This window comes from Dipodomys merriami, unplaced genomic scaffold (assembly GCF_024711535.1).
Source record: "Dipodomys merriami isolate MVZ:Mamm:240054 unplaced genomic scaffold, mDipMer1.0.p SCAF_19, whole genome shotgun sequence".
Taxonomy (NCBI): Eukaryota; Metazoa; Chordata; class Mammalia; order Rodentia; family Heteromyidae; genus Dipodomys; species Dipodomys merriami.
The window spans coordinates 29,557,661-29,570,295 of record NW_027203270.1 but is presented as its reverse complement, the minus strand read 5'-3'; the positions used below and the strand labels follow the sequence as shown (position 1 = coordinate 29,570,295).

Below are 12,635 nucleotides of genomic sequence, written 5' to 3'. Positions count from 1 at the left end.
CAGGAGGCTGAGATAGCTGTTCAAAGCCAGCCCGGGCAGGAAAGTCCATGAGACTCTTATCTCCAATACAACACTCAGAAAACCAGAAATAGCACAGTGGCTCAAATGGTAGAGTGCTATCCTTGAGTTGAAGAGCTGAGGGACAGCATTCAGGCCCAGAGTTCAAGCCCCATGACCAACAAAAAAATAAAAATTTAAAACCAAAAGGTATACATTGAATGAAAAAACACCAATTATTTAACTCAGACATAACCCAGACATTATTCCATTTGTGCCACTTTAAAGATATGATTCATCAACTTAACTATGTAATTTCAAACTGTTTTTCAATTTTATAATGAATACCTCATAGTGTTATGAATTCACAAGTTATATAAATCTTTTGCCTGTTTGAAACTTCAGCTAACTTGACAAAAACTGTTTTAGAAGTCACTTATTTGGATATATATCGTTACTAGAAAACTAAGTATCTTTTCACACATTTAATAGTTACTTAAAATTTTTCTTTATGAATTATCTATCACTTATTTACTACATTCATACTGACTTGCCAATTGATTTGCATTTATCCTACTATATCAACAAGTCTTCTATATTCATTGTGCTTTTTCTGGCTAATAGTAACATATCAACGAATCTTTCTTTCCTTGATCTGATAAACATAATACCTGTATATCAAAATAATGTGTGGACAGATGGGGACATGGCTCAAGTTGCAGAGTAGTTGCCTAGCAATAGTAAGCCCAAGTCCCTGAGTTGAAACTCAAGTATTTAAAAAAAAAAGAAAGAAAGGGCTGGGAAGGTGGCTCAGTGGTAGAGTGTTTGCCTTGCATGCCTGAGGCCCTGGGTTCGATTCCTCAGCACCACATAAGCAAAAAGAAAAAAAGCCAGAAGTGGCACTGTGGCTCAAGTGGTAGAGCGCTAGCCTTGAGCTGAAGAGCTGAGGGGCAGCGCCCAGGCCCAGAGTTCAGGCCCCACGACCGAACCCCAAAAAAAATAAAATAAAAAAGAAAGAAAAAAAGAAATGTAAGAATCATGTATTGAGCATTCAAATAAAAATTGGGATTCAATCAAAAGATAAACAAATGCTTAAGTGGCGTGTGTGTGTGTGTGTGTGTGTGTGTGTGAGAGAGAGAGAGAGAGAGAGAGAGAGAGAGATTCTTCTATTTATACTTCCTGCACAAGTGAGATGACAGATGCATACCACCATGTCTAGCTTTTGATTGGTTGAGATGCTTGAGTTGGCCTTAAATTGAGATCCTCCCAATTTCAGCCTGCTGAGTAACAGAGATTAGAGGCACTGCCCCAAGTGAAAAATATATTTTTCTAAAGCTCAAACTGGAAAGAAAGTATTTTATTCTACAACAGAATGATCCTCTGATTTTTCTGTTTTGTTTGTTTGGTTGAGAACATTATATAGTAAAGGAAAGTTTTCTATAACCCCAAATTCTTAACAACTATCTTTTGGCATCCTCAAAATTGAAAGGAACCTTTCTTTTTTTTCAGTGGTGGTACTAGGGTTTGAGCTGAGGACTTTGTGTTTGATAGGTAGTCACTGTATACCACTAAGACACACCTCCAGCCCAGAAAAGCCCTTTCTCAATAAGCTAACAATAGGGGGAAAATGACATGCAATACATTTCTTTGGACAATTAAAATGCTACTACTTGTGGAATTGTACAAAACCTACATCTCTTACCTGTTTGAAGAGTACTAGGAAAAGATAAGGTGACTTTTTCATCTTCATTCTGATAGTTAAATCCTGTAGCATGTATTTCTAGAAAAAGAGGGAAAAAAATTACAAATGTGAGTTGACTGGTAAAATGAAATCTTACTAGAGGTATTAACATTTTCAAAAGCTCAAGGCTAACATTCTATCTCTTTGAGTCTCAGCACTACTTCCCATTTTTCTGGTGGTTAATTGGAGATAAGAGTCTCAGGGACTTTCTCTTGTTTGGGCTTGCTTCGACCACAATCTGAAGATCTCAGCCTCCAGAGTAGCTAGGCGTGAGCCACTGGCACCTGTGGTTAAATTAAAACTATTTCAGCTGGGTGCTGGTGGCTTACAACTGTAATCCTAGCTACTTCAGGAGGCTGAGATCTTAGGATCGAGGTTCAAAGCCAGCCCCGGCAGGAAAGTATGTGAGGCTCTTATCTCCACTTAACCACCAGAAAACCAGAAGTGTTGCTGGGGCTTGCCTTAAGCTGAAGAGCTCAGAGACAGGGCCCAGGCCCAGAGTTCAAGCACTACGACTGACAAAAAATAATAATTTTTTAATTTAGCAAATCAAGTTTCTACTAACAAGAGTGTCATTTCAACTTCACATATTTTAGGTTATACAACCTAAGTGAAATAAAATTATATATTATTTATCCTTGAATAATTAGTCAAGGACTAGTCAAGGAAGGTGGCTCAGTGGTATAGTGCTTGCCTTGCATGCATGAGGCCCTGAGTTCGATTCCTCAGCACCACATAAGCAGAAAAATATAGAAGTGGCACTGTGGCTCAAGTGGAAGAGTGCTAGCCTTGAGATGAAGATCTGAGGGACAGCACCAAGGCCCAGAGTTCAGCCCTCCCCCGCCACACACACACACTTATAGTCAGGTGCCAGTGGCTCACACCTATAATAACTATTCAGGAGGCTAGATGTGAGAATTGTTTAAAGCCATCCTGAAGCAGGAAAGTCCATTATTAGATGCGTATCTTTACTTAACCACCAAAAAGTGGAAGTATGGCTCAAGTGGCAGAATGCTAAAATTGAGTACAAAAGCCCAAGGACAGCACTCAATCTCTGAGTTTGAGCCCCAGGACTGACACAATAATAATAATTATTATTATTGTAAGGTCTACACAGGGACACCTCCCTACCTCTTGGCTAAGTTTCTGCCCAGTATCTGTTACCTAGGTAACTGGCAGACCAGGAAGCAGTCACCTTCCCTCCTTCACATCCTGGGCCACCTCTCACACAAGCCTCCCATCTGACCTTAGGAGGGTCCCAGACCCTGAGGTCATGTCCGGATCCAATGTGGCCACACCTTTCCCCCATCTGGCCACACCCCTTCCTGTCCCTGGCCTAGATAAATTCTGACCCAGGGGTGGGTCACCCCTTCCTTTTCAGCCATGCCTCTCCGCCAAGCACAGTGGGGGCAGCAATTCAGTAAATAAATTTCTCCTGCCTGAATATCGTGTGGTATTCTCTTCATTGGCTACCTAATAAAACCTACGTATGTAATATACCTTACAATTATAATTATACATCCTCTATAAATTCACAAACCTTTAGTGATGTAAGAGAAATGGTGTTATTACTATTACAAAAGCGATAAGCTGGGGCTGGGAAGGTGGCTCAGTGGTAGAGTGCTTGCCTTGCATGCCTGAGGCCCTGGGTTCGATTCCTCAGCACCACTAAGAAAAAAGCCGGAAGTGGCGCTGTGGCTCAAGTGGTAGAGTGCTAGCCTTGAGCTGAAGAGCTGAGGGACAGCGCCCAGGCCCAGAGTTCAGGCCCCATGACCGGACCCCCAAAAAAAAAAACCAAAAAAAAAAACCCCAAAAGCAATAAGCTTTTCTTTTTGTTTAGTTTTATTTTTTTTTTTGGGGGGGGGGAGGGGGGTAAGTCAGGGAGCCTGAACTCTGGGCCTCAGTGCTTTCCCTAAGCTCAAGGCTGCACTCTACCACATGAGCTACAGCGCTACTTCCTGCTTTTTCTGCTTATGTGGTGCTGAAGAATCGAATCCAGGGTCTCATGCATGCAAGGCAAGCGCTCTACCACTGAGCCACCTTCCCAGCCCTAGATATTTATTTATTTATTTATTTATTGGAGACAGGGCTTCACTAAATAGCACACACTGACCTCAAATAAGGTTTTCTATCACATTTTCAGATGTACTTCATTTTACCTTTTGTGTGCCTAATTTTGCATTTTTTCCCCTGGTTCTGTGTCTTAAACTCCCAGAGCTAGATGCTGTCCTGAGCATTTTTCCTCAAGGTTGGCATTCTACCACTTGAACCACAACTCCCACTTCCAGAATTTTGGTGGAATTTTAATTGGAAAGTAAGAGTCTCAGGATCTTTCCTGCCCAGACTGGCTTCGAACTGCAATTCTCAGATCCGCTGCCTAAGTAACAAGTATTACAGTCATGAGATACTGATTTCTGGGCCCCTAATTTTGCTTTCTATGCTGCACTCCTGTAAGAGGTAACCTAAAAGATGTTTTTGCTGAGCCTAGAGTTAATGGCTCACGCCTGTAATCCTAGCTACTGAAGGTTGAGATCTGAGGATCACGATTCAAAGCCAGCCCGGCCAGGAAAGTCCATGAGACTCTTATCTCCAATTAACAAAGAAAAAACCAAAGTGGTGCCATTTTGGCTCAAACTGGTAGAATGCTAACCTTGAGCAAAAAAGCTCAGGGACAGAGCACAGGTTCTGAGTTCAAGCCCCATGACCCATAAAATAAAGTTTTTGATGAACCCTGTGAATGAACTAAAAGCTCCTCCAACTCTATATTTGTATTCTTTGACCTATTGACTGCTCCTATTCACTGCTGCCATCACTTTACAATCACCTTGGGTACCAAGAAAGAATAGATTTCCCTGATAAATAACTTATGTGGAAAGTAAACTACCCCTCAGTCTTCTTTTCCTTTTAAAAGATACAACTTGTTCCTGTTCTCATTCCAATGGTAAAGTGATAATGATTCTCCAGAATACCTCCAAGGTCAAAGACTGCAATAAAAGACAAACCAAGCCATACTTGGGACTGTTCTAACTATATATATCTTTCTCATCCCCAGTTCCAATTCTCACCACTTAATCTGAAGTCACTACTGGTATCCTCGAAGATGGCTAAAGAAGAATGAGGTGCTTTTGTCCCATGACTGCAATGTGATGAATTTCCTTTCTCTGTTCTTTACCATGTACTTTATTTGGTATATGGGGGCAGTGGCCAGACCTAACTTGGGACTTCCTGGACTTTAGACCTGGGGTTAATCAAGTTAAAAAAACTTTTGTGTGTTTTTTTTGTGTGTGTTTTTATTTTTTGGCCAGTCCTGGGGCATGAACTCAGGACCTAGCTACTGTCCCTGAGCTTCTTCTCAAGGTTAGCACTCTACCACTTGAGCCACAGCACCACTTCCCAGCTTTTTCTGTTTATATGGTATTGAGGAATGGAACCCAGGGCTTCATGCATGCTAAACAAGCACTCTACCACTAAGCCACATTCCCAACCGCCAGCTGCAATCTTATTCAAGAACATTTTAAAGATCTAATAAAATGCCAACATTTTGGTGCTGAAGATATAGCATGAATGTTCTGTACCCACACGATAGATAACTCAAACTAAGATATGAATCACATGTTCTTCTGGTAAAAAATTTTGTTTTTACATTTTACTCAAATAAAAAGGATCAGAACACACTGTATGAATTACACGAAGGCTTTATTTACTGTTTCCCCTGCAGTGAGAAAAGACTGATTCAAATGACTGGTACTTTACTGTACTTAAGTTGTTGACACATTAAGGAAAGAACTTGTGAGCCAAGTTTAACCCATTCCAAATGAAAACCCAGCCAAAGTAGATTTAATAAGCATGTGAGAAGATGCTCAGTATCATTAACCATTAGGCAAATTTGAATGAAACACCACTTCAGATCTACTAGAATGACTGTGATCAGCCTGGGCAAAAGTAGATGCCACCTCAAACAATATGCTGGGTGTGATGGTTCATACTAGTTATCTGAGCTACTTGGTAGGTCCAGTTAGGAAGACTACATTCCAAAACTGGCCTCTGATACAAAACAAGAGACCCTATCTAAAAGCAAACCAAAATAGGACTGGAAATACGTCTACGCAAGACTTGCTCCCAAATGTTCATAATAACATTACTTATAGTAACTCCAAAGTAAACAGAGTGTTACTCATATATCCATCAATTGATAATATTAAAATGTGATGAGTCCAGAAACTTAAATGCTATTCAATAAAAAGAAATGACATATTAACACATGCTACATGGTATTTTTAAAAATATTATACTAAAGTAAAAAAAACCTACATACAAAAAGCCACATATTCATATATACAGAACAGGCAAAACTACAGAAACAAAGGGGGTTGTAGAGGGTTGGAGGATTGAGGGAAATGAGCAATGACTAATGGGTCTTTTACAGAGTTATGAAAATGTCCTAAAATTGATTCTGCTAATGATTATAGAACTCTACTAATATACTGAATTAGCCGGGCACTGGTTGTTCACCCCTGTAATCCTAGCTACTCAGGAGGCTGAGATCTGAGTATGGCGGTTCAAAGCCAGCCCAGGCAGGAAAGTCCATGAGACTCTTTTTTTTTTTTTTTGGGGGGGGGGGGGGGTCCGGTCGAGGGGCCTGAACTCTGGGCCTGGGCGCTGTCCCTCAGCTCTTCAGCTCAAGGCTAGCACTCTACCACGTGAGTCACAGCGCCACTTCCGGCTTTTTCTTTTTGCTTATGTGGTGCTGAGGAATCGAACCCAGGGCCTCAGGCATGCAAGGCAAGCGCTCTACCACTGAGCCACCTTCCCAGCCCCTCCATGAGACTCTTATCTCCAATTAACCACCAGAAAACTGGAAGTGGTGCTGTGGCTCAAGTGGTAAGAGCACTTGCCTTGAGCTGAAGAGCTCAGGGACAGCGCCCAGTCCCAGAATTCAGGAGCCCTAACGGACAAGGACAAAAACAAAAACAAAAACAAAAACAAAAACCTATTGAATTGCATATGCTTTAAAGGAAGGGATACACTGCATGATATGTGAACTATATCTCAATAGGTAGACAGGATTTCAAAATTACTGATTCAAACATGTCTCTTTAAAAGCTAAAATCTGAGAAACTGTAATTTCATATTTATTTATTTAGCCAATTCTGAACTCAAAGACTCATATTCTTGATTGGCTCCTCCAGACCAGCTTTTTGTTCGTTAATTGAAGATTAATTCCCAAGGACTTTTATTTGTCTTTTTTTTTTCCCCCAAGGACTTTTCAAGCCCAAATGCTGACTCAAACTGTAATTCTCCATACTTCAGCCTTCTCAGTAACTATGATTATATGCATGAGCCATCCAGCTTATAATTTAAAATTTTTAAAGAATTTTAATCAGTCCTCAAACCAACCTTCATTTTATAAGTGAAGAACATGAGGCACATAAAATAAAGGATTGACAGACTACAACTCTTTCTACTCCTATTGCCAAAACTCATAAGCTGCCTTTTAAATTTAAACAGAACCAAGATTTAGAATATTCAAAATGGTGATAAAATTTCTACTGTAACAATTATGGTTTCTATTGGCAGAAACTCAAAACATGCTGTAACTTGAATCTCAAGAATTTAAGAATCAGAGCCGGGCACTGGTGGCTCACGCCTGTAATCCTAGCTACTCAGGAGGCTGAGATCTGAGAATCGCGGTTCAAAGCCAGCCGGGGCAGGAGAGACTGTGAGACTCCTATCTCCAATAAACCACCAGAAAACGAAGTGGCGCTGTAGCTCAAGTGGTAGAGCGCTTGCCTTGAGCTGAAGAGCTGAGGGACAGCGCCCAGGCCCAGAGTTCAAGCCCCATGACCGACAAAAAAAAAAAAAAAAAGAATTTAAGAATCAGCTGGGTGCCAGTGGCTCATGCCTGTAATCCTAGCTACTCAGGAGGCTGAGAACTGAGGATCGCAGTTCAAAGCCAGGCATGAAAGTCCATGAGACTCATCGCCAATTAACCACTAGAAAACCAGAAAAGTAGCACTGTGGCTCAAGTGGTAGAGTGCTCACCTTGAGCTGAAGAGCTCAGGGACAGCACTCAGGCCCAGAGTTCAGCCCCAGGATCAACCCCCCAAAAACAAAAAAAAAGGAAGGAAGGGAGGGAGGGAGGGAGGGAAGGAGGGAGGGAGGCAGGTCATACTTAGCCTAAAAGGAAACACAAAACTCAGCCTACTCCTTAAGAAAGCCCTTTTTTTTTTCTTTCTAGGTTTCATTCTGTAGTTTCTTTGAGATAGGGGCTCAAGTTGGCCTGCTATATAACCCCAGGCTAGCCTTAACCTTTGTATACTCTAGCCTCAGACTCTCAAGGGGCATAACGGAATGGAACAGTCCTTAAAATGATGCTTTCTTGCCCAGGTTAATAGCAATCACTTGTAATCCTAACACTTAGGAGGCAACAGGATAGAAAGCTGGAGACTAGCCTAGGCTACACAGCACAAAAAACAGTCTAAAGAGCCAAGTTCAAGTGGAAGGGGTCATTTTGAATGGTGTTGTGGTAGTTCCAATCAAAGACCATTTCCATTAATGTATACTAAAGCCCACTTGTTTTTATATATCCACAAAAGAGTTTCAAACTAGCAAAGAGTATAAAAGGATAAAACACACACACACACACACACACACACACAAAGAGTTTCAAACTAGCAAAGAGTATAAAAGGATAAAACACACACACACACACACACACACACACACACACACACACACACACACACACACACACACACACACACACACACACACACACACACACACACACACACACACACACACACACACACACACACACACACACACACACACACACTCTAGTAGTTTATAACCTGAAACAGCAGGGCTGAGATATTTGAGGTTCAGAGGACCTTGGCTCAAAGCCAGCCAAGGAGAAAATTCCAAGAGACCCACCACCAATTAACTATATAACCAGCAAAATGTCACACTGGAAGTGTGGCTCAAGTGTAAAGTACCAGCCAAACAAGGAAGAGGCCAAATTCAAACCCAAAATACCAAAAAAAAAAAAAAAAACACACACAAAAAAACCTTAGAACAATTACTTTTTATACTGATACAGTCTCTTCTACAGTACTCTTAAATGTACATTTCAACTATATTATATAAGTACAAAAAAAAAATTTTCCTCTAAATTTCTCTCTAAAAGTAGGAGGATCAGAGTCTAAGCCAGCCTAGGCAAAAAAAAAAAATTTTTTTTGAGAACCCTACCTGAAACCCTACCTAAAAACAAAAAGGGCTGAAAAAGACTGTCTCATAGTGACAGAATGCCTGCTTAATAAGTACAAGGCCTCGAGTTCAATCCATTCCATCCCCAAACAAGAAGGAAAAACACACAAAAGAATATTATTCCTCAGTGCCAACTGTCTCAACTTCTTTCAGTTTTCTTTAGTGTATTTATTTGCTGCCCTGTTTTTTGTTTTGGTGGTGGTGGTGGTGATGGTATGTGTGTGTGTTGGTAATGAAACTTTAACTCAGAGCCTTGTACTAGGTTTTTTCACCCATAGCTATAATACTCCACCACTTGAGCCACATGTCTACTTCCAGCTTTTTGCTGGTTAAGTAGACATAAGAGGAAGTGGCGCTGTAGCTCAAGTGGTAGAGCGCTCGCCTTGAGCTGAAGAGCTAAGGGACAACGCTCAGGCCCAGAGTTCAAGCCCCACGACCGACAAAAAAAAAAAAAAAAGTAGACATAAGAGTCTCTCAGATTCATATGCCCAGGCTGTCTTTGAACCTTAATTCTCAGATCTCAACCTCATGAGTAGACAGAGGTGAACCACCAGTACTAGGCATCGCCTATTTTTAAAGTAATTTGTATATGCTGACATTTTTAAACTTTTCAATTTTGGACATTATGTGTTAACTCCATCCTTTGAATATTAGCATTTAGCTTTTTAAAAATGTACTGGTACTGGGGCTTGAACTTTAGGCCTGGATGCTGTCCATCAGCTCTTTCACTCAAGGCTAGCACTCTACCATTCGAGTCACAGCTGTACTTCTGGCCTTTTGGTGGTTAATTGGAAAGTTTCACAGGCTTTCCTGCCCCAGCTGACTTCAAACTACAACCCTCAGATCTCAGCCTCCTGAGTAGCTAGGATAATAGGTGTGCACAGTATTTAACTGTGTGTGTGTGTGTGTACACACTATTTAAGTGTGTGTGTGTGTGTGTGTGTGTCATGGGGCTTGGGAACTGTACCTCTGCCTGCTTCAGCTCAAGGCAAGTGTACACAGTATTTGAGAGAGAGAGAGAGAGAGAGAGAGAGAGAGAGAGAGAGAGAGAGAGAGAGAGAGAGAGAGAGAGAGAGAGAGAGAGAGAGAGAGAGAGAGAGAGAGAGAGAGAGTGTGAGTGTGTGTCATGGGGCTTGGGAAGTGCTCTACTGCTTGAACAACAGCACCACTTCCGGTTTTCTATTGGTTTACTGGAGATAAGATTCTCACAGACTTTGCTGCCCAGGCTGGCTTTTAACCATGATACTCAGATCTCAGCCTCCTGAGTAGCTAGGATTACAGGTGTGAGCCACCAATAGCCAGCTCGATGCCTTTTTTTTTTTTGGAAGGGGTGGGGGTGGGGGTGGGGGTGGGGGTGGGGGTGGTGGTGGTGGTGGTGATACTGGACTTTGAACTTAGGGCTTCATGTATGCCACGTAGGCACTCTAAAACGTAAACCACCCCTCTATCCAGTTTTGCTTTATAATTCAGGTGGCATTTCCTATTTTTATAAGTCAGCCTCAGACTTGAATCCTCTTACATAATGACTTCCAGCAAGGACCACAGGTACTAGCTACCATATCCATGTAACAGAATGATACAGTGTCTTATTAACATTTTTGCCCAGGAGGGCAATCTCTACCTCTCAGAGGTAGAGATAACCAACCTCTTTGTTTGTCTATCACTACTGGGGTTTGAATTCAGGGCCTCAAGTTTGCTCCTTTGCTTGCTCAGCTTGCTTGCAGGTGGGTGCTCTATCACTTGAGCCACATCTCCAATCTGGCTCTTTTATAATAGGTATTTTGGAGATGGGAGTCCCCAAGGACTTTTTTTTTTTTTCTGTGTGCTAGCACTGAATCTCAAACTTCCAGATCTCTTGCCAGGCATCAGTGGCTAATATCTGTAATCCTAGCTACTCAGAAGGCTGAGATCTGAAGATCTAGGTTCAAAGTTAGTCTGCGCAAGAAAGTCTGTGAGACACTTAACTACAAAACTACAATTATCTACCAAAGGGCAAGAAATGGAGCTATGGCTCAATGGGATAGTTCCAGCCTTGAGCCAAAAAAGCTAAGGGACAGCACTCAGGCCTGCCTTCAAGACCTAGTACTGGTATACATAAAAAAGACAAGATCTACATATCCTAGACTGGCCTAGAATTTTCCATCATCTTGCATCAACTTTCCAAGTGCTGGGATTACAGGCATATATCACCAATCAAAAGGCTTGACTGAGCCTTTTTTTTGGCCAGTCCTGGGGCTTGAACTCAGGGTCTGGGCTGTTGCTGAGCCTCTCTCTAGGTTCAAGGCTAGCACTCTGCCAGTTTTGCCACAGCACCCTTTCCAGCTTTTTTCTGCTTATGCGGTACTGAGGAATTGAACCAATTCCCATCCCTGAGAGCCTCTTTATTTTTATTTATTTTATTTTTTGGGTCTGGTCATGGGGCCTGAACTCTGGGCCTGGGCACTGTCCCTCAGCTCTTCAGCTCAAGGCTAGCGCTCTACCACTTGAGCCACAGCGCCACTTCTGACTTTTTTTCTTTTTTGCTTATGTGGTGCTGAGGAATCGAACCCAGGGCCTCATGCATGCAAGGCAAGCGCTCTACCAACTGAGCCACCTTCCCAGCCCCCAAGAGCCTCTTTTATAAAGTCAATAATCCCATTCATGGGCATGAAACCCTCACGACCCAATCCTGTACTTGAATTCTTTAAAACTCTCTTGTATTATAGAAATTGTTCTAACAATTTTATTCTGAATAACATAACATCCAGGTTGAAAAACCATCATTCAAAATTCAAAATCTGAAATGCTACAAAATCTGAAACTTTTGAGCATTATGAGCCTCAAAATTTGTAAATAGCCACAAGGAAAACATCATCAGTTATCAAGAAAACGCAATAAAACCACAATGACTACACATCTATGACAATACTTTTTGTTTTTGTCAGTCATGGGGCTGAACTCTGGGCCTGAGCACTGTCCCTTAGCTCTTCAGCTCAAGGCTAATGCTCTACCACTTGAGCCACAATGCCACTTCCAATTTTCTGGTGGTTTATCGGAGATAGTTTCACGGTCTTTCCTGCCTGGGCTGGCTTTGAACCATGATCCTCAGATCTCAGCCTCCTGAGTAGCTAGGATTGCAGGTGTGAGCCACCGGTACCTGGCAATACTAACTTTTTTAAAGAGTAACAACAAAAATGTTGACTAAAACTAAAACTGCTTGTTCTACCTCTGTTGTTCCTGAAAGACTACAAGCATTCTCTAACCTGAAGAGTTTCTATACCTGCATCAACAATTCTTAGATCTTTCTCCAGACCTCTGTCCGACTTTAGATATCTGTTCTATTACCTTAAAAAACAATCCTTGGGGGAGGCTGGGAAGGTGGCTCAGTGGTATGAGTGCTTGCCTTGCATGCATGAAGCCCTGGGTTCGATTCCTCAGCACCACATAAGCAGAAAAAAAAAAAAAGCTGGAAGTGGTGCTGTGGCTCAAATGGTACAGCGCTAGCCTTGAGCTGAAGAGCTGAGGGACAGCGCCCAGGCCCAGAGTTCAAGCCCCACAACCGGACCCAAAAAAAAAAAAAAAAACAATCCTTGGGGACTGGGAAGGTGGCTCAGTGGTAGAGCGCTTGCCTTGCATACCTGAGGCACTG

General features: G+C 41.9%; 1 protein-coding gene across 2 annotated transcripts in view; it reads right to left on the bottom strand.

Annotated features, from left to right (window-relative positions):
- Positions 1-12,635, bottom strand: part of Npepps (aminopeptidase puromycin sensitive) — a 100,073-nt gene that overhangs the window by 55,861 nt on the left and 31,577 nt on the right. For both annotated transcript variants that reach the window (XM_070028203.1, XM_070028202.1), the window contains exon 3: positions 1,700-1,777. In XM_070028203.1, the coding sequence (XP_069884304.1) occupies positions 1,700-1,777 (78 nt within the window). The remainder of the gene's footprint in view (positions 1-1,699; positions 1,778-12,635) is intronic.